At 57.9% G+C, this 22,288-nt stretch overlaps 1 protein-coding gene across 3 annotated transcripts in view; it reads left to right on the forward strand.

The window, feature by feature from the left end:
• The window catches only part of RPS6KA2 (ribosomal protein S6 kinase A2), a 345,106-nt gene that overhangs the window by 119,752 nt on the left and 203,066 nt on the right, over positions 1–22,288 (forward strand). Inside the window, exon 1 of one of the 3 annotated variants that reach the window (XM_027056475.2) lies at positions 4,218–5,167. The exons of the other annotated variants lie outside the window; for them this stretch is intronic. Within the exon in view, the coding sequence (XP_026912276.1) occupies positions 5,117–5,167 (51 nt within the window). The 5' untranslated portion in view covers positions 4,218–5,116. Of the gene's footprint in view, positions 1–4,217; positions 5,168–22,288 lie in introns of those variants that run through there. 3 annotated transcript variants of the gene reach the window in all.

Consider the following 22,288-nt stretch of genomic DNA (forward strand, 5'->3'; position numbering starts at 1 on the left):
GTGTTGGGGAGTCCCATCAACCCCCCACACGTACCAGTGACCGGAGCTCGGCCACACGGCCGCACTCAGCAGGATGGGAATCTGGGAGACGGAGGCTCTTGCTGGTTGGCCGTGCACCCAGCGGCTGCCCTGCCCCCGTTCCAACCTACCTGACTTTGAAGCGATCCTGCTCATTCCTGTTTCTTTGTGGGCTCCAGAGTTTGTGGATACCATTGTGGTACCACCCTCGAACTTATCTTCGTTTTCTAGGGTTTTTTGTGTGTTCGGTTTTTAACTTTATCTCCTTCCTGGGCAATATCATCCCCTCTTTGGCTGATGTATCGGTCAGGCTTCTCCGGAGAAACAACCAATAGGATATATGTATGTATTTATCTATAGATGTCTCTATCTGGACATCTGTATCCATCTGTCTGTCTGTCTATCTAGACAGAGAGAGGGAGGTATTACCAGGAATGGGCTCACTTGATGGTGGAGGCTGACATGTCCCTATATCAACAGTCGGCAAACGGGAGACCCAGGAGAGACAATGGTGTAAGTTTCGGTCTGAGAGCCAGCAGGCCCCAGACTCAGGAAGAGCCACGTTTTAGTTCAAGTCCAAAGGCAGGAAAAAGACAGATGCTTGAAAGCTTGAAAGCATCAGGTAGGTGGTAGTACCCCTTCCTTCAGGGAGGGTCAGCCCTTTTATTCTATTCAGGACTCGAGTGGACAAGGCCCACCCACATTAAGGGGGGTAATGCGCTTTACTCTCTACCTGTTCAGATGTTAATCTCATGCAGAAACATCCTCCTGACACACCCAGGATAATCTTTGACCAAATACTTGGGCACCCAGTGGCCCAGTCAAGCTGACACAGAAAATTAACCATCACAGATGATTAGCAAATGGTAGGACCATTTGCTATATAATAAGGAAAAATAGAGGAGGAGCTGTTCGTTTTAATGGGTGGTTCAGGGGAAAAAATGATGTGTTCAGCTGTGGACTTGTTAGTTGAGTTTCTGTGCAAGTGGAAATAACATTTCAAGCAGAGAGTGGGCAGTGGGCACGTTAGCCTGAAGCTTGGAAGGGAAGTCTGGCGTGGAGTTAAAAAGGAGCTGTCATCTGGATATAAACGACGTTCTCCGCCTACGTTGGCGGGTCTCTGACGATCATCTCTGACCCCCCCCCCCCAGTTTTGTTCATCCTGCATCCAGTCAGTCACCCATCCAGGTTTCCCCCCACCCGTGGGATCTCAGATGACTCTGCCCTTCATGCAGCCGTGGTCCGAGCGACGTTCCCGGCTGGTTCCCAGAGACTTGCCTGCACCTCGTCCAGCTCTTCCCTGGTCAGAGGCAGTTACCACGCAGAGAAACACCTTCTAGCTAAAACCCTTTCATGGTCCCATTGCACTTAGGACAGAACAAGATGCAGCCGGCCACGGTCCCCGCTGGTTCCCACCACGTGGCCTTCCAGTGCCTTCCAGAGCCTGCGGTGGGTCTGCTCACGCGGGGTCTGCTGTGTTTGTGTTTTGTTTGATACTCGGTCTTTGTGTAGAGGCCTCTTTTCACTTTTCTCAGCGTAGACGACCGCTAACTCGCCTGTTGAGTTTTGGCTTTGCTGACACTCGCAGGGGCGCCCCTGTCTTCCCGCTCTCCGTTCTCCACATGACACGCTATGCAGAGTCCTAACAACTGCGTTTGCGTACGTAACTTGTGGTCATTTGTTCAGCGACGTTCCTGTAGCAGAATGTTAGCGCCACGAGGCTGGCGTGCCTCTCACTCACCGCTGCTTTCCAGGGTTTATTTCACAGCCTGAGCGATGACCGCATCTCTCTCGAACACTCGGATGTACAAGGAGAATGATGTGTCACGTGCCGAGCGCGTCGGGGGCTGGCACCCCGCTGGGAGGAACGGTCACCGCGTTCAGTGATGGGCCAGCATCCAGAGCATTCTCTTCTGTCAGCCACAAGTGCTCCGGTCACTGGTGGGAAGCTTCCTTCAAGGCTACCATTTTCTGAGCCGTTTGGCTTGTTAAGTGTGAATTAGCTTACTGTATCTTCTCGCTAGAGAAACGGAAGCATTCGTTTCAGGACTGTTGTTGTAACGTTAAACAATTCCCATTAATCTGGAATGTGTATGTGTGGCCCGACGCACGTATATGTCCGTACAGATTCACGAGTAACGTGAGTTGTTTCATGTGACGATCTTCACTCCGCTGCCGTGCACCGTTTTTGCCAACCCCGCGGTGAGCACCTCTCAAATCATGAACTGCAGCGTGAGAGAAACGAGAAAATGTGCACTTGGCGGTACTGGGAAGGGGACAGTGATACGCAAGGGTCTGGTGGCTCCACGCTGAGAGCCGGGTGCCGGCCCCTCCTGGAGCAGCGTCTGCGTCCCCCGGGCACTCACCCCCGCTGCCTTCACCTTCTTGGGTCTCGAAGATGTGGGTAAGAGTTTGGAACAGCATTTCTTGGGTCCAGAACATGGCTGATCGGGACAGTGGCCCCGCAGGGCTGTGGGCTGTGCCCGTGGGCACGCTTGATTTAATGACCTGTTGTATGTGGGGGGCCAGAGCAGCGGCCCCTCCTTCCCGAGTAGGGGTGCTATCGTGTGCGAAGTGGGTAAGGCACTCCCCTGCCCTCCCGGGCCTACAAGCCAGCAGGCCACACCTGCCAAGACAGCTGTGGCCATACAGGGTGACCCAGGGCACCACAGAAGTGCACAGGGCTAGGGGACTCGCCCCCCGCCTCCCGACTTTTGTCTGGGAACAGGAAGCTGGGAGAGAGTTGGCCAGACCTAAGGCACAGCATACACCCTGGAGAATCCCTGCTTGGGGGTAAGGGAGGAAGGGAGGATAGGAGCAGGGGTGGGCAGGCAAGGAGGGGTGCACTGGGGCCACAACAGGGCAGGGGGCTCGGGAACCATTTTACGGGGCCTTGGGCTTTGTCCTGAGGACAACGGGGTCCTCAAGGATTATAAGGCTTGGATGTCAGCGTTGGTCTGGTCGTGCTGTGGAGAACGGGTTGAGACGGGATTACGAGATGGAGAGGCGGGGGCTCCCCTCTGCGGCAATTGAGAGACACGCGGCAGGTGCAGGGAATGACAGAAACAGGGACACGACAGAGAAGAGGCTGAGTCAACGTGGGAACGAAAGGGAAAGACCCCCAATAGCTGAGTCACGGGCGGAAGGTGTGCCTGGCTGTTGCTGTCAGAGGAGCTGGGAGAAGGAGCCGGTGTGGCCCTGGGGACCGCGCCATCTGCCGCACACCGGGTGCCCCGTTGACAGGTGCCGGTACAGGTTTCTGGAGGTCGGGGACACAGGTCAGCTGGACACTGTTCGGAGCTAGCAGTGTGGATGGTCGCTAACACCACGCGGCAGGAAGTGGTTCCCACAGCAGGGCCGAAGCAACCCCCGCCCTCCTGGATCGCACAGCTGTGACCCCGGTGGCCTGTGCCCTCACCCCAGCTGGGGGCGGTGAAGCCCTGTGAGGCCGCACTTGGCAGCTGGAGACATTTTCTTGTTGGTCGGGGAGCTCCGCCTTCAGCTCTGGAACGTTACTAGAAACCTCTCCACAACTGAGCCGGTTAGCGAGGCAGCAGATGCCGTGACAGTGACGTCACTGCATTGGCTGGGCCGTGAGTGACAGGTGGCTCCAAACGGGGGAGGGTCTCTGCAAATTCCCCGGGGAAGAGACGCCCGGCCTCCTGCCCCCCCCTGCTCGCCTCGACGTGGAGCTAAGCAGGTGGTTTCTGCGTGGGTCTGACTTGCCAGGTGAAATTCCTCCGGTCCCCCAGTCCCCACGCGTGGGGGCGTGAGGAGCGTCTGGACGGGCCGCCCCTGTGAATTGCGGGGGATTCACGGGCATAAAGATACTCTCTTGTCTTCTCGTCCAAAATGCCACACAGACTCCCCACGAATGGCGACGTCCGCTGATGCGTGATAGAGACGCGTCTTAGTTTTGTCCTTCCTCATGGTGGTGAGAATCCGCATTGAGCGAGGGGAGAGTTCCTTGCGGGGGCCTGAGTGGTGCTAGTCGGTCACGGGGGAGGCAGGCTGAGGTCCCGACCCCTCGGCTACGCAAACCAGCTGAATCACTTTTGGCTGAGACGTGTTTCAGCGGCAGTATGGTCAGTGGTCCTTATTTTTTATGCCTTTTATTTTTGTGGGCCTTCTGCCCAACTTTGCTAACGCCAATTTTGCTGCTGTTTGGGGATGCACAGACGAGGAGCCTAGTGGGCGTGGTGGGAGTTTCGAGCTGGTGGGCATGCTGTGTTCTCAGGGAAGGCAAAACGGCACGTTGAATGCGTCAGCCACAGCCCGTCAAGGAGCCGTTTGGGGTGGATATTAATGGCAGAGACGTCTCTTTTTAAGCTCCATCACTTCAGAACGGCGGGGGCCATTTCATGAACCATCGGGGTCCGCCTTAGACATCCGTGGCCACGGATCTGGAGGGAGGTTCCGGTTTAGGAACCCGGAGGACAGCGGTCGGACACAGGAACAGTGAATCTTTGCGGCTTTGCAATTAAGCCGCGTGGCGCTGGTACATGGCTTACGTTCTCCCGGTTTTAGGTTTCTTTCGCAGAGGCCCTACCCACGGTTCGAGGAGGTCGGAGCTTCTCAAAATGACAGAAATAGAGACTCCAGGGAAAAAAACGCACGGAAGCAAGACTGACGACGACGGGAGTCGCGTTCTTAGCGGCCCGTGCTGCCGGCTCCTGGGCACGAAGACAGAGCAGAGCGTGTGCGTTTGGCCGGGGCGGTCGGTCGTGTGGTCCAGCTGCCCCCACCGCCCTTGGCTTCCAGTTAGTGGCGCGTCTGATCTGGGCTTCGCTCAAGCCCGGCAGACCCGCAGCAGAACAGGTGGCCAACCTTGCCCGCTCGCCACCCGTTGGAGACGGCGGTCCCTATATTAAGTAAATGAGCCCGGGGTGCTGGATTAGGTCAGTCCCTAAAAGTGGTTCTGATTTGGCCTCGCTGCACGGGAACGGCGTGTTGCTGCCGCCCGGGGAGAACCAGCCCGAATGTTGACAAACCCCAGTGGGAGGTGTGCTCTCTGGCACGTGGGGGAGTGAGACTGTCCACGCTCCAGGAGGAGGAGCGGGCGACTCCCGGCCCTAAACCCATTTCTCACCGAGGCAGGATGCTTTCTCGCTTCCGGCAAGCCTTCTCGAAATTCTACGGGGCGCTGTTAGTAAGTACCTTCGCTGCTTCTTTACAAACTGCTTCGGAGCACGCCGTGTTGTCCCGTCTGGGAGCCTCACTGGCCAGTCCCTTAGGTAATTGTATTTCAAAGTCACCCATGACATTGCTAACCTTTCCCCCTCGCTTCCTGATACTTAATATGAGACCTGGAGTGTGATTTTTTTTTTTTTAACTTTCACTTTTGTCATTTATTTTTCTTCGTTTAGGTGCAAACTCGTCCCGCTTGGCTGCTGTTTTTGTTTATATGTTGACTCGCGAGGGGGTCCTGTTGCCCAGCGGCTGCTCTCTGGCAGACGTTATTTGATCTCGCCGTTGAGACTGCAGAACCTCGCTCGCTCTTGGGCCCCTGCTCGAGCTCTGGTCTCTGGGGGCGGCGGTTTCTTTTCCGCAAGGGGCGAGTTTAGGTTATCTAGAGCTGGAGGCACAAGGTAGGAGGCTGAGCGGCGTTCAGTCCTTTTAGGTTTTTCTTACACTTCTGCCCTCTTCTTTCTCTGCCGGTTTTTTTAAAATTTTTTAATGTTTATTTTTGAGAGAGAGCGAGCGCACGTGCGTGCACAAGCAGGGGAGGGGCAGAGAGAGAGGGAGACACAGAATTCGAAGCAGGCTCCAGGCTCCGAGTTGTCAGTTCAGGGGCTCGAACTCCTGAACTGTGAGATCATGACCTGAGCTGAAGTTGGATGCTCAACCGACTGAGCCACCCCGGGCGCCCCTCTGCTTATTTTAGACCACTTTGTCCTCCCAGCCCTCCTTCCCTGAGCCAGCAGGTGCCAGCAGGTGAGGGTGAGGTGGGAGGTGAGGTCTTGGATCTGGACTTGCTCTGTGGGGCATTGGCACAAGCACCCCCGTGCCTGGCTCACTTTGTCTCCCCCTGGGGATCCCGTTTGACAGAACTGTGTCTTTGTTAATTTGTGGTCCACTCTCCCAAAAGGATTCCCTGTCCTGTGACTGGTCCTGTGTAAGAGGTTGACTTTGATTGGTCTGTGGATATTCACTGAGCATCATGGGTAGCTGCCCAGCGAGGGGGGGGGGGGGGTGTGCCCTGGCCAGCTTCCTCCTAGCCTTCTATGATTCGTAATATTCCATTCTCATCTTTGGATAAACAAGTAAATGCCTGGATAAAGAAATGCCTGGGGCACCCGGGTGGCTCAGCTGGTTAAGCATCCGTCTTTGGTTCAGGCCACGATCTCGCGATTGGTGAGTTCGAGCCCCGCGTCGGGCTCTGTGCTGACGGCTCGGAGCCTGGAGCCTGCTTCGGATTCTGTGTCTCCCTCTGTCTCTGTGCCCCTCCCGGACTCACGCTCTGTCTCTCAAAAATAAATAAACATTAAAAAAGATTTTTTTTTTTAAAGAAAGAAACGCCTGAAACATACTCAGCACTGTTATCTGGAATATGCCTTTGCCTCAACCCCACGGGGCCCCCAGTCCCTTTGAAGATTTAGACCAGAGTCCTTAGATCGTGTCGGGCCTGGGGTGCCGTGCACACTGTGGTACTAACGGGGAGGACACAGTATGTGGTATAAACTGGGCGTGGTGGTGAAGAAAGTGTCTTGCAGGCGGTCAGACCCCACTGGCCCCTGCGAGGACGCAAACTTGACAGGGGGTGCCCGGCTGGGACGCAGGAGCAGTTGTTGGGGAGCCTGGTGGGCCTCGCCGGGGTTTGTGAGGAGAGACCGGCCCCTGGAAATCCTTGTGGAGTCGCAGGTGAGGGAGGCCTGAGCTGCAGGAGCCGCGAAAGGGAAGGGAGGTCCCCCCGCCGCCCCCGCGCTCTGAGCCGGGACGCGAGCTCCAGACGGTGCCCGTCTCGCCTGTTTGCCCTTTGCTGGTTTCCGCCCGTCATGCGTCACAGACGTTTGTGTGTATCTGGACAGAGCGCGGGTTTCCCAAGCTGAACCACCCGGGCCCGAATCTTCTAGAACCTGAAGGATCTTTGAGAGGTTTCACTTTTGTTCTCGCATGGCGAAACCGCGACGGGAACCGTAGGAACCGTGTGCGGTTGGCGCTCACGGGTGCCACACACTGTTTATGACCCAGCTAGCCAAGAATCTATTTGAAGCTTTCACTTAATTAACGGTCCTTATAAAACATAGAGATGTCAGTGCCAGGTAACAACCCTCGTGAACGTGCGTGCACGGCAGGAGCACTCGGAGGTCTCCGTCCCCAGGGACTTCCCTGAAGAACGGGAACAGATAGGTCCGCCTTCGGTGCAAGCACACGTCGCCTGTATTTGTACACGTGGTCACTTACGTCTGAAACTAGAACCTTCCAGAGGACCAGCACTCGTTAGGCAGCGTGTCTGTGTCTGTTTCGCAAACGAGGAGCCCGAGGCCATCTGGAGGAGGCGAGTTGCCCGTTTCCCCGGGTGGTGGTGAAGCCGGGGGTGTGACCGCGCAGGCCAGCTGCCGAGCAGAGGCCCCACGCCGCCCTCCCCAGGGAGGGGACGTTCGCCTCATGCGTGGACAGGACGGCCGTGTGGCGCCGTGTGGGGGACCCCGGCCTGGAAGTGGACGAGCGGGGGGTCACGGTGCTCTGTCTGTTAAGGATCCTTACGACTGTGTAAAGCGGTTCGTGGCCACCAGGACGCACTTCTGGCCGCAACGTCCGCGTCTGACTTCCCGATGTCTGCCGGGAATCCCGTCTGGCTCTCTGAGCCGACGGGCATGTATTTCTGCGGCTGGGACGCTCCGTGCCGAGGAACAGGCAGATGCGCCGCCATTCTGCGGGATGGAAAGGGCCAGTTTGCCGAGTCGTTGCTCTAGTGGGTCCTCTCCGGGTATATTGACACCTTTCCGCGCCGGAGTGGGATCCGCAGTGGATGCGAACGACAGACGTGACCAAGTGCACGGGCTCGTGTGTCCAAGCCGCAGAGGCACACGGCTTCTGCCCTCACCCTCCTCCCTCCAGTCCTCACCGTGCCCCTTCCCGGACAGCCCCCTCCCGGCCATCGGCACCCCTCCCCGGGGAGGGACGCAGTCAGGACTCCTGGGCGCCTGCCAGCAAGGTCGGGGGCCTCGGAGCGGCTGCCGGTTCCACCTCAGCATCTGGTGAGTCCCTATCAGGGTTCCTCTCTCTGTGGGGCAATGGCAGGTGGACGCCCACTGTCCCAGCAAAGCGCACGGGGATGCTGGGCTCAGCCCCTTGTAGCTACCACCGGGCAGCCCTGTTCGGACTCAACAGACGTTTGCCTGTGAACCGTGGGGGCCTTTAAGTGCACGGGGTTCAAGCAGCCAGCTTACACGGTTGTCCTCGGTTACCCACGCCTGTCCTCTGGGGTCCCTCTGGCCGGCCCAGGGTGTGTCATGTGCACAGGGCCAGCGGGGCCCGCAGGTCTGAGGGCACAGCCGGAAGGAACAATGCACAGTGAGGCTGGCCGGGCTCAGCCTCGCCTCCCCTCCCCTCCACCTCCCTGTTCCTGTGTCCAGGCACACGGTTTCGGTCTTCCCTGTCGGACTGAGGGGACACACGCGCCCACGGCAGGTATGGCGGGCACCTGGCCCCCGGGTTCCTCTCTGGGTGAATCCAGACGCCTCCTGTCGGAGGCAAGAAGCGGAGAAACCGCGCATCCACGCCCCAGCGGGGGGCACGCGGGGCTGCTGGTGCACACGGCCGCTGCAGGGGCGGCTTGGGCCCAGGGGCCCGGTTCTGCGCCGCGTGCAGGGAGGGGAGCGTGCGGCGGGTGCTGGATGACAGGGGAGGGGGGAGTCTCCACTGTGAGATGGCCGTGTGGAGCGCGAGCACCTGTGTTGTCGCCCATGTTGGAGCGGCTCCTCGGGGCCATGTTCAGACGCCGGGCGCCGCTGAAAGCCGCCGTCACCGCTCAGGGAGTGACGGGCCCGGCTGCTCCGATGAGTGACCTGCTCTGAGCAGGGGAGGCGGTGCCCACAGGAGGGCAGGGGCGGGCAGCGTCGGTGCACGGGGGTCTGGGGTGGGCGGGAAAGTCTGCTGTCGGGGCCCCCGGCTCCCTGTGGCCAGTCCTGAGCCGGAGCCACGTGATTGATGACGCCTGTGGCCGGGCCTTCCCCGTCCGTCAGTCACACGTGGTAAGTCCCGTGGATTTGAGTGTCTTTCTTGGTCTTCGGCCTCCACCTTCAAGCCCTTACCTGCTCACTCAGGATTACGGCCAGGTTCTCTTCCTGCTCGAGACTCTTGGGGCTGTGGGCGATGTGCGTGCAGGTGCATGTAGGTGTGCGTGTTAGTACAGATGTGCGTGTGTACAACAGGTGTGTGCAGGTGTGTGCGGGCATGTGCAGGGGCTGACTCATGTCTCCAGCTCGGAGGATCCCCTCATCGCCGCGCTGGTCCGATTCCTCTCCGCCTTTCAGTCTGGATCTGGGAAATGGAGGCCTTATTGTGGCTCTTTGGGGATTAAGCTCCCGATTCCCCATTAGAAGATGCCAGCCCCGTTTTAAGTGCATTACACGTAATAACCCACTTAATCCGCAGAAGTCGTAGGAGGCCGGTGCAATGGTTACCCCACTTTACGTAGGCGGGAAGTGAGCATGAGCAGGTCGCGTGTTTATAGGCGTGCACGCTGGTGTGTATAGAAACCATTGCTAAGCTGCCTGTCACGTCAGTGCCACACGGCTAACCCGGGGCACTTCCTAGAGCCTGGAAGACTTGTGACTCCAGCCGCACGTCGTTTCCCCTGTTGGCCCACGAACGTTCCGTGCACAGAAGCGGCGCTGTGTGGCCCTCGCTCAGACCCCAGCCCAGGGTGACGTGTTGCTTCACGGTCCTGCTCTTTGCTAAGTGGCCGTCAGTGGACCTGGGAAAGATAACGTCATGTGGGTTCCTCATCACCAGTCCCTTAGGACTTACCGGCCTCGAAGGCGTGGCTCTGGCGGTAGGGTATTCTCCGCGGGCGAGGGGGGTGGCCAGAGTGGGGCCGGCACGGGCGGGGGGTCAGAGAAGACTTCCGGGCGGTGGCTCTCGGCCGCCCCCAGGTCTGGCCCCCGTGTCCCGGTGTTCACAGCACGTGTGCCCCCGGCCGAGCCCGGCACCTTCCAACCCCCCCGAAGACTCACCTGCACACGGGCCTCAGTGACCGCGGGAGCCTTGCCCGAGACTTTGGGCAGAGGAGAGCGAGGGCAGCAGCCGTGTCCCAGGAAGCCCAGGGACCCCTGCCCCGCCTTCTGCCCTCAGAGACCCCCATCAGCCGCACTCCAGCCAGAGCCTCCGCTGTCCTTTGTCCCGGCATCACCCCCTCCGCCCCGTCCCGCTCTGGCCAGGTGGGGGGGCCGAGCCAGCGAGGAAGCCCCGCTCACAGAGGCCGCCCCCGTGGCAGGCGGGTGGTCTGGCGGCCTTGGTGTCGCTCGTGTATCTGGGGCTCGTTCCTGCTGCGCAGGGCTCAGCAGTCTCTCCCCGCGGCTCACACCGTCTGGAGGGACACCGCCGAGCTTCGTCTCCCGCGTCTGTGCTCCGATGGGACAGAAACCCCGCGACCTTTCACGTGGTGCCGGGTCCGCTGGCCTCCGCTGCGCGCCGACGATCCTGCCCCTTCCGCAAACGTTCCCAAACTCAGTGTGTCTGAATGTTCTCGGCTGGCCCTTCAGCCCAGAAAGTCAAAGTTTAGCAAGCCGCATGTGGGCGGCTCACGGAGACGAGATTTGCCTGATCCAGACGATCCGGTAAACTGACTTGAGTGGAGAAATAAATACGGTGAAGCAGACAGACGCCGACGGAGAAACACATGCTTCTAATAAACCCCTTTCCCTCCGGAACCCCCCCCCCCCGCCGCCCCTTCAGCTTCACGGGCGGGAAATCCCGCGGCTGGCCCCCGACCCCGCGGCCACGACACGGGCGCCCGAAGTCGGAAGCCGCTTGCGGCCGAGGCTTCCACGCGGCACCCCTGCCCGTGGGACTCCGGGGCTTTCCACCGTCGGGCTCGTGGGCACCCGGCTCCCAGGATGCTGCCCAGCTTTGTTTCCCTGTCCCGATGGCCGTGCCCGCCGCTCCTGCGCGTACGGGGCCCTCACCGGCCACCGCTGCTCTTGTTACCGTCGTGGACGCGGAGGCGAGCGCTGAAGACACGATGCGGCCGAGTGTGCTGTCCCACAGCCCGGGAAGCAGTGGCAGGAACAAGGCAGGCGCAGAGCGTGGGCTCACGTCCTCTCCTCCATGTGTCCGTCCGGCACGAACATGTCCCGGGGCCCCTGTCGCCCTGACTCGGTCCTTCCACGCCTTTACTGGGCCACATTCTCCTCTTTCTCCTTCCGCCTGCCAACAGAGGACATGGAGCGATGCCCCCACGTGCGCACATGCCCCCCGGGGCCTTGGGGGGGCTGTCGGGACAGCCGGTGTGCACGGGCACCAGAGGGAGGCCTGGGTGCTGCCGCAGGACCCCTCGGTGTGGCAAGGTCCCACCCGGCACAGCCGGAAGCAGTGGACTAGATGTGGGGACGCGCAGAGGAGTGTAATCTAGCTGGCAGTCAAGGCGGTCTTCATGGAGGAGGTGGCCAGTCTCACAGGACAAACAGGAGGAGCCAAGTGAGCGGAAGAGGGGAGGGCACAAGCGAAAGGCAGGCCATGCGATGCCATGGGGGACACAGTCTGTAGGCAGGGGACAGGCTCCCGTGGCTGTCGCAGGGCTTGCCGGGTTGAGTTTCTGTGGCGGGTCCTAGCACAGCACTGCGGGTTCGGCCCTGGCCCCTCTGCGTCCTTCTCCGAGATCATCTGGAAGCATCTTCCCACCTGCACGTGAAGCCGATAAGAAGCTCGGGAATGCGTCGAGGGACGAGGACAGCCGCCTCCGCCAGGCTCGGGAGTGCGTCGAGGGACGAGGACAGCCAGGCATCCCGCAGCAGGAGAGGTGGGCGTGGCTTGGTGGTGCCCCCACGCATCCCCACCCCTAGTGACCAGCCCCGGCTGTGACTGTCGTCGCGGTGATGGGGGCCAGCAGGACCGGCCATGCCCCTGTCCCTGGTGTCCGGGCCTGATGAAGCTCGCCCGCCTGTGTCTGGTCTGCGAGGGCACCGAGTCTCTCCAGCCGCGTGCTGCCCTCGGCCCCTGGACCCGAGGTGTGAGGTGGAGACACCGAAGCTCCTCGCGCACGCTAGCCGGCCCGTGTCACCTGACCGCATCTGTCGGTGTCACTCTCGGAGTCTAGTGGTGCCGTCCCAGCAGCATCTGGACCCGGGCTGCGAGCCCACGGCTCCCTCTCCGGCTCCCGGCTTGGGGCTGGTTTCTCAGTCCCAGACGGTCACCTTGGGCAGGAGAAACCAGGTCCACAGAAGTGTGAGGACCCGAAGCGATGATGCGCGGAGGCGGTCCCCACAGAAGCTGGGCTGCAGGAGGAGCTACAAGGCCGTCGGTTCGAGCCCATGGTCTTCTCCAGTCCCGGATGAACCTGCGCTCCCAGCAGCCTGTGTCAGCACAGGAGACCCTGTCCATGCTCCCAGGGAGCTTAGGGCGGGAAGGACAGGGACAGAAGTGCCCGGTGAGGCCCCTAACCACAGACGTCCCAGTGCTTCTGTGCTCCTGGCCCCGGACACTCGTGCCGCGTGCATCCAGGCCCCCTCTGCATCTCCACAGCATGCAGCACCGCCTGGCGCGTGGGGACGAGGCGCCCTGGCACCCGCTGTTTGCATCAGGATGGCCCTGGTGAGGGGAGGTGGCACCCCTCCCCCCCCCCCCGGGTGTCCACGAGCCATCTGCCCCCACGGGCTTCTCTTTGTCCCCGCTATGTTTCTTAGGCACCCAGATACAGCTCTTCAGACCTTACAACATTCTGTTACTATCACGTCTAAAGAGGTAGAAAAAGCACCACCTTGTGAACAGTTAGGTCCGGGCTTTCTCTCGGGAAACACGCTGAGGTGTTTGGGGAACAGGTCAGGCTCGTGCTGGGAGGTAAACCCGCTGAGGGTGCTTCCAAGGGGGCAGTGCCCGCCGAGACCCCACCCCTCCTGGGAGGGCAGGCGCTAAGCCTGTTCGCTGACCCCCGTCCCCGCTGCAGCCAGATGACAGGCTGTGCTAAGAGACTCACTTCATAACTGTAGGTTCTCACAGGACAGAGTCCGGGGGGAATCGGGGCATCGCCAGCCTTTGCTGCACCTGCTGCGTTCCCGGCCTCGACGCGGGAGCAGCTGGGGAGAAAGGTCGCTCTGCCGCTGGATGCCTCACCCAGCCTGGGGCCCGGCGCCACGGGGGCCTGGCAGTCCTGAAGGACTAGCCCCCAGGACGCCCCCTCCCCCCTGCCACCTTGCGCCTACGGGCCAGCCAGTTCCCTCACCACCCCACACCCACCAGGGGTGGATTTTGGCCCCCGAAGGTGTTAAGCGTCCAGAATGCGTTCTTCTCCCACAGTCTCCGTCTGATACATGCTCTGGTGGCATTTGTGCACGGGCAGTGATCTGGGGACATCGATTTCCCAGGCAGAGGAGCGCTGTGGGAAAAAGGGACGTTTGCTGATTAATGGAGGGAAGAGTTGTAAGCCCCCGTTCTTAGGTGAATCATTTATTACAAATGAAATCTGACATTATGTGACCACATAATTAATAAGGTAAACCTAAAACTAATAATTTAAACTAATGAGATAATTTTGAACATTTCAGATGTCTGGAACTGAGGGAATGAGGTCTATAGATTATAACTGACTCTGGAAGCATTTTCTCTCTCGTTTACTCATTGCCGGGTTGGGAGGGCATGGTCATCGTTCTTGCCTTTTCAACACTTTCTCCTAATTAAGAACGTGATTGCACAGGGACGCCTGGGTGACTCAGTGGCTTAAGTGTCTGACTCTTAGATTTGGCTCAGGTCAGGATCTCGTGGTTTGTGAGATTGACTCCCACGTCGGGCTCTGCGTTGAGAGCCCAGAGCCTGCTCGGGATTCTCTCTCTCCCTCTGTCTCTGCCCCTCCTCTGCTCGTGCTCTCTCCCTCTCTCAAAATAAAAAAGAATGTAATTGCATATAATTTATAAAATTAAAGTCTCGGGTTTCAGACGCCTGCAGCACGCCCAGTCCCATACAGAGACGCGTGAAGGTGTTAATGGTCATGAGGACACGTGGGTTTCAAGCCTGGCCTCTGGTTTCTCGGACCCGCGTGCGTGTCCGTGAAGCCAGACTCTGGGGTGCGAGTGTGGGTCCCCACACACTGGAGCGTGGACCGGAGCGACCCCGGGTGGGCTTAGCCAGAGGCACACAGTGGGGCCACATGTCCCCCCACTGACAGACCTTCTCTCCATCCCTCATTTAACTTTCTCTTCTCTTTTGTTGCTTTTCACCCTACAGTGACTTGGCTGTAAGAACATGGCTATAAACGTTAGGATTTATGTTACTAATGGCCTTCCGGAAGCATCGGTCACAGAGGGCGGTGTGAGTCTCCGGAAAGTAGGGCAGTAGGAGACACTGAGGGCAGACAGGACGCTGTTTGCAGGGAGCCGGCTTCCCTCGGAGGCTCTGATCAAGGGTCTTGCTGTAAGTGAGCAGCCACTGTGTCCTTTGTGTCTGGGTCACTGGTACTCATCTCCAAGCTCCCGCCGATTGTCTTCTTGGGATCCCGATTATTCTCACCCTCTGAGACAGACTTTGGGGACGCCACAGAGCCCCCCAGCATTGGCCCGCCCTTCCCGGCTCTCCCTCCCGCTGCCCGGGGGCTCGGGGCTCTGAGTGGGGCGCGGTGAGCAGACCCCCGACATTTATGACGTGAGCCGAGGGTGAACCCTGCGCAAGAAAAAGAGCAAGAACATCCCATTTGCCTTCCGTGGCATTTCAACACCAGTGTTTTATTAAGTAAGTGGGACCAAAAGAGCCGAGGGAGGCCTGTGCCTTTGTTTTCAATTGAGCGTTTATGGTCCTCGTTTCGTTACTGAATTAAAACGGAGAAAGCTGGTACATTTTATTGCCTATAAGTAGCGGAGGGGAAGTTTGTTCCGAAATGTGTTCCTTGGGTGAATTGCCCCGTAGGTTAAACAGAAAAGCAGCCTCTGAAAACCTTAGGGCGCTGCTTAAGGACGAGCAAAACATTACGATTAAACCATGCGTGGCACAGGCCATTTCTTGCTTTACATTCTTACTCGTCATAAGATTTAAACCTGAGCCCACCATCCCGGGAAAGAATGATGGGGTTTGAGAGTGACGCACAGGAAGGCTAGTATGTGTCCCCTTGCGGAGGGGCTGAGGACGGGGCACTCCTGGTGGGGACACTGTTGGGGGAGGGAGGGTGTCATCGCGTTAGCATCCTGCGGTGGGGAATTCAAGAGAGGGCTTTGTCCCTGGGACAGAGGCCACTGTGTCATTTTGGGAGCAACCTGGGGTGGGGGGCAGAAATGAAGGAGTGGCCCAGTGCTGGGACCTGAAGCCACACGAGGAGGGCAGCGTCTGGGGCCACCGGGGCACAGCTCTTCTGCGCCCGGGACCCCAGGCGTCCAGGCAGAAAGAGGCTCAGATTTCCCAGGGGTGGCGAGTCTGGGCAGCAGGTTGAGGGAGGGACCGGGGACAGGACTACAAGGAGACGTCGCGCACGGGGCCGACGTGAGGACCGTTGGTCCTGGGGGTGGTGAAGGTCGTGGGCCCCCTGCCGCCGCTGCCTGTCCCGAGGCGGGGTGTCTGCTTCCTCCACGGTCCGTCAGCCCGCAGCGTCTTCAGCTGTGTGGCGGTGCTCAGACCTCGTAGTTCTCCAAACGTCTGTGGGTTGACACGTGAGGGAACAGAGGCTTCCTTTCTTGCTCTGATTTCTACCGCCGTTTCCTTTCTGGCTGGGTTTCTTTCCATCTCCTTCTGTCTTCGCTGTTTGCTGCAGAACAAAGGCTGACTCGGAGCAGAAGAGGGGGAAAGGCAGGAGGGAGACGGGGGCTGGTAGGGACGGATGGCATGTGGGGGGGACACTGAGGGTCCCCCTTCACCCTGCCGTCCCCCTGGGCCCTGTCCTCCGTGCCCTCGCGTCTTCGCAGTGTGCACTGTCTTACTTGGAGGCAAACGTGAGGGGCAGTGTGTGTTATTCGTTGCGTCGTGACCTAAGGGGCAACATCCGTCACTCAATTGTCATTCTCTTTGCGGTTTTATTCCCGCTAATGTGTTGCCTGTTTGTGCTGGTGGCTGGCCAGCCAGGTCTTGTAACGTGAGCCGCGTTTCGTAAAATTGCTATTTGTGGCGAACGAGTATGGATCCGTGTGCTAACGACCGCAGCCAAAGATCCACTTGGGGATGGACATCTAAATACACACAGCTCCTAAATGTTCAACCCACGGGCAAATCTGGGAAATTCAGCTGCCATCACCGATGACGTACTGTGCACTTGAGTGTTGAGCACCGGCACGTACAGTGGGGCCGCAGGGGCAGCACCAGACGCAGGGAATTTAGAATTAAAAGACCTAGAATTCGGGCGCCTGGGTGGTGCAGTCGGTTAAGCGTCTGACTCTTGATCTCAGCTCAGGTCGTGATCTCATGGTTTGTGAGTTAGAGCCCCGCATGGGCTCCAAGCTTGGAGGCTGCTTGGAATTCTGTCTCTCCTCCTCTCTGCCCCTCCCTGCTTGTGTGCGCGCTCTCTCTCTCTCCCTCTGTCTCTCAAAATAAATAAATAAGCTTTAAAAAAATTACAAAAAAAGACCAACCTTCAAGCTCCCTTTGGCTGCTTACTGTCTATAAGTCTGATGCAGGTCCAAAGGCCTCTTTGAAACTCGGTCTTGTTCTTTTTCTCACCTTGCCCCCAACCCACTCACACCCAGGGATGAATCACAAACCGCGGTAATTCCTCCCTGTCCCGGTGATGTAAGCTGGGAAGTCTTCATAAAGGCGCTCACCTGTCGGGAGAGACATTCAGACAGTATCCCCTCCTCGCGGAGTTTAAGTCGTGCTTGGGAAAGCCAAAGTTTCTTATGTGAAATAAAGGACAGAAGACTCAAAGGCAGAGAGTCAAGCCTTGATAGTGCATTTAATGAACGAAGAGCACACTTGGGGCTCAGTTACCGGGGGATCCAACTTCCTATGTGAGCAGACTTGCTGTGCATCGTGACGGACTGACTCCTTAGCGGAGGGCTGGAGCCGTGGGTCGGGGGAGGGGGGCAGGACATGCCCTGAACGAAGGAATAGCTTTTGTCAGGAGCAGGTGGCGTCTGTGGGACATGGAGGGACGTAGGGGGGACGCCCTGGGTGGCAGGAGGCTGATGAGACGGCACGGGCTGGCTTTGTGCCGCGATGCCGGGTAGGGGGTGCGGATACGACCAAGTATGGCTCGACATACGAAATAGAGTTATACGTGCCCAGGGTCACAGCTGCATTTTTAAAGCACCCAGCTTTAAAGTTATTTCATGTTGCTCTGGGATGCTTTTAATATCAAAAGCATTTTAAAAGTTAGAATCTCTGTAAAGAATCTACAACCACACTCATTTGCATGAGAGGTTACATCCCTTCTTAAAAAGTGAATCTTATCGTAAAAATTGTGAGCACATACAGAAGAAAAGAGTATATTAAATCTCCACAGATCTGTCCCAGACACATAATTTCAAGACTTCTTAAGTAAAGAAGTCTTATTTATGCATCTGCTCCCCCCTGCCACCACTGATTTCCAGATTATTTTGAGCAAATTCTAGTCATTGTAACGCAATCCAAAAATATCTGCCTTCCTTTCAGATAGTAAATATTGGGGCAGCATCCAATACCTACTTGTGTTTGGTAAATAAAATCTGTATGACCAGGCTTATGATTTTCCTCTGCAGTGAGACCTTGCACCTTCTCTGTGTCCCTCTTGTGCCGTGTCTCTCAGCACTGCGTGGAAACCAGCCCCGCCCGCGTGTCCGTGGCCTCTAGTTGGGCTCCTGGAAGATGGCGGCATGGACCGTCCCCACGTCAACACGGCCCCTGCTTCTCAGGTGTTCACACACCTGGAGGTTGTTTTATGCCAGGCTATCCATTTTGGAAATCTGCAGACAGCCGCGTTCCCACGTGGTTCCACCTAAACTTGGTAGAGTTAAGTACCTCTGTAGCAAGAGCTTCCTTCTCAAGTTAACTAAGACCACGTTGGTCGAAGGGGAGTCCAGTCTTTCCGGCACACGTCCCTTACGTGCTGGGTTACGAAAGAAGCCTTCCCAGAGCTCCAGCGGCTACGGCCACTGGTAAGCCAAACTGGGCAGACGACCAGTGAAGTACTTCGGTCATAACGATCCGCCTTTTTTTAACGTGCGGGCTACATACAAAGGTGTAAATGGAAGCAGACTGGAATCTGGTAGAACGAAACGAGTAGATATCCCAAGTGCTGTTCACACCGCAGCAGGCTAAGTGCCCCGGGAATATGAAGCACGGATCGTGATGTCAGTTCAGAGGGGGAAGGTCTTAGCAGGAGGGGGTCCAGGAAGTCGCCTCCAGGTGGGCCTAGCACAGGGGCACCCGGAGGGGGCAGAGCGGGAGGGAAAGTGGCCCAGGTGGAGTGGGAATGGTGTGGGATTGTCGTGCACGAGGCAGGGCGAGGTCTTACTGGGAACAACTTCACGTGACGGAAGGAGGAGCCACCGAGGGTCCGAGGAGCAAAATGACAGGGATGGACTTGCCCTTCAGGAGACTGGTCTGCTGCAATGACGGGAGAGTCCAGAGAAGGCCCGGCTCAAAACTGCAGGGGAGAAGACGTCATACGCCAGGTCCCTCACCGAGGTGAAGCCAGTTTGCGCCCAGCTTTCTGTTATTGGACGGACGGCTTCCTCACCTTACAGAGGAAAACAAGCACGTGGTGACCCCGGAAGAAGCAGATATGGCTCAGAGAACAGAGGAGAACTTTATGAACCTGGAGAGATTTGAGAAAATATTGGCATCATGGCCAAGAGGATGAAATGAAGAAGCAATAATTAAGGAAGAAAAAGTATTCTTCCAGATTTAAAATACGGCGGCTGGGGTGCCTGGGTGGCTCAGCCGGTTAAGTGTCGGGCTCTTGGGTTTGGCTCGGGTCACGATCTCATGGTTTGTGAGATCGAGCCCCGTGTCGGGCTCTGTGCTGACGGTGCGGAGCCTGCTTGGGATTCTCTCTCTCTCTCTCTCTCTCTCTCTCTCTCTGACCCTCTCCGCTCTCTCAAATAAATAAACTTAAGATAAAATTAAATGAAACAGGGCTGCCAAAAAATTCAGAAAAATGGGGAAAATGTTGAGGGAGTCTCTGGTACGTAGAACTGGAGAACAGAGAAGATGTGATCGGAAAGAGAAGGAACTTCGTTAACTCTTCATCTGTCGTGTCGGGGAGTCCTCGGCATTCCGGACTCACCAAGAAGCAAGGCATGAGAGTTGTTACCTCTGGAGGGGCTGACAACAGGCTACCCGCCTCTGGGAGCAGCAGGTGCCAGGGACCCGCTGTGACTCTAACCTTGCTCCTCTGTTCATTTGGTGACCTTTCCCGTGTAGGGCCGACCAGGAGTATTTCCACAGGTCGGTTACGAGCACAGGGCGGGCAGCGGGCTGGTAGGACTCTCGGTGGGAGTGAGGGTGGGGTGGGGGCCCCGGGTCCTCTCCTGTCGGGAACCAGTGAGGGGTAAGACCACCGTGTCCCCCGAGGGGATCTGCTCGCGTGTCCCCTGCATCCCACCCGGTGGCGGGGTGGCACTGACCTCGGGAGGGCAGCGTGCAGGAGCCCCGGCCGCGGGCCTGGACGGACAACGGGGAAACCCTAGAGCCTTGGCCACCATTTATTTGTTCCTCACGGTTTACTTTCCAAGTATCTGTATTCACGCAGCAATGTTTGGGAGAAGCGTGAATTTTCAAACACTTCTTTGTTTGAAATCACGATGCTCGTTTCTGGCTCATTTCTGGCCTCTTTCAAGTTAGAGTTCTGCTGTTTCCATAAATAACTGCTGAATGCATTCCTAGATTTCCTATCTGGTGCTTGCTGATTCCTAAGCCCTCTCCTCACCCCGGCCTCCCTCCAAAGACATCAAGACATCAGCCCATTGTTCTGGGCACCAGTCGGGCTCCGAGTCCGCTGTCCCCTCAGGCTCAGGCTCGACATCTTGACGACAGGGGATCTGGTGCCTTCGCCTGGGTCCTCGGCCCTGCTAGTCGTCCCCACCCGGGACCAGCTGGAAACTGCCGGCCGCTGACGTGGATGTTTTCACCTCACTGGCCCTGTCTCCACGGAGCGCCCGCCGGCCGGGTTCAAAGCGCCATTGTCCCTAATCAAAGTCAACCACCCTTTCAAATTAGACCTTTCCTGTTTTCCATAAATAACTTTCCGAACGCGTCGCGTCGCTCTTTTTAAACAAAAATAACCTATTTATTGTCATGGATGACTCTGAAGAATTTTCCGGGTGGGCGACCCTTGGCGGTTCCTGTTTTCCGGCTGCAGGGGTGGAGGGCGCTTTAGCGGACGGACAGCCCAGGTCTCCCGCCGAGCCCCCGCACCTGTCCCCGGCATCCGCGGAGAGCTGGACGGGGCAGAAAATGACTGTGGCTCCTTATTGATATTGATCTGATGGTAACTGTTTGCAACAAGCACATCAGAACTGCGGGATACATCGGCTGTTTTTAGCAGCAATCGGTAAGGAGGTGGCAAACGCCTCAGAGCGTCTTGTGGCGGACTGCCTCCTGCTTGTCCGTGGGGCCCTCCCTGACCCCGTCCCCTACGGCCAGGTACCACCACCGGGGCCTCTGGAGGTGGGGGGCCGGCAGACCTGTGCAGAGCTGGCCAGCACGTCTATTCCCTGAGTTCCTTGTCTGTTCCAGGAGCCTGACCTCAGCACTGCGGGCCTTCCACCCCCAGCTTTGGCCGGGTGGGAGCTGGGGGGAGAGGAGGTTCCTCCATGCCTGGGACCGGTGTTTCCATAGCACAGAGCCCAGCTCTCTGGCCTTTTTGGAGAGAGAGAGAGAGAGAGAGGGAGAGAGAGAGAGAGAGAGAGAGTGAGAGTGTGTGTGTGTGTGTGTGTGTGTGTGTGTGTAGGAGCATGTACCGAGCATGACCTCCCTTGCTTCCACATGCACACATATGGCCCAGACCTGGGGCCCATCAGCGCATCCCCCGTGTTCACGTGGACGCACGTGGCCCAGGACCCGGCACCACACAAGTACACAGGTAGCTTCAGAGCGAGTGGGAGTATGATGACTGAGGGGAGATGGGAGGGACAGGGCAGCTGGGAAGGCTAGGAAGGGGCTTGGGGTGCCCACCCAGGGTGCAGCCCTGTGGGGCTCCCACACCCACACCTTTGACCCGCTCTGGAAGCCGGGGGCGCGGGGGGAATGTGGGAGCCCGCTTCTGCTCTCGGCGTGGCCCACGGCAAGGGTGTCTCAGCCAAGAAGAAGAAGCCTTCCTTCTCGGGAGGCAGAGTCTGTGAAGGCGGCAAGAGTGTCCCGCCCTCTGCACACGGAGCCCCCCCGGCGTCACGGGCAGGTGGCCGGGGACCGCGGTCCCTGAGATGCTTGGTCGTCTGGGGCTGTCCCCACTCCCAGACGGTCTCCCGGCCACAGAGAGATGTGTCCGGTTTCTCCGCAGAATGAGCACTGCCATGACATCCCAACACGTCTTCTAGAGGAATATGCATTTGTTTAAAAATCAGGACTGAAATCAAGAAAAAGATCTGGAGGTCCGACTGGCCCTGTCTGCGGGTGAACAATGACTAGCCTGTATCTGCTGCATTTATTGAACTGAGACCACGATTTGACAAACTTCTGCCCGTTAATAGCTCACTGCTCAAAGAGGGGGGATTCTGGCAATGATAGGATGCGTGTCTCATTAGTACCTGCGGGTTAACTGGTTAATTACGGCTGTTGTCTGGTGTTAACGTGAAAGATGAGTATCGTCAGCTCGCTTATCTTGCCTGAATTTTGATGGTTTCAGGGTGAAATATCACCGCCGGGTCAGGATTTATGTACCGATGCAGTGTTTACCCTGGGTTTGGTGTCTCTCCCTCCGCGTCCCCAACCCCTGGACCCTGCTGCGTGCTTCCTTGAACCACTCTGCTTCTTTAATCTCCACCGAGGACCTTTTCGCACAGTGTTTTTTTGTGTGTGATCTTTTCCCCAAATTGACTTTAGAGCGGACATACAACCTGTGATCTGTCAGCTGGCAGGACCCTCCCGAGCATCGACAGGACCATATCACTGGCTCGGCTTATAAATGGGGACTCGGTCGGGGCAGAGGCCACATCCATCAGGATCGCAGATTTCAGACCCCCTGGCTCCCCAGTAAGTCTGTCCCGTTCTCCTCGTAAAT

This window comes from Acinonyx jubatus, chromosome B2, assembly GCF_027475565.1.
Source record: "Acinonyx jubatus isolate Ajub_Pintada_27869175 chromosome B2, VMU_Ajub_asm_v1.0, whole genome shotgun sequence".
Lineage (NCBI taxonomy): Eukaryota > Metazoa > Chordata > Mammalia > Carnivora > Felidae > Acinonyx > Acinonyx jubatus.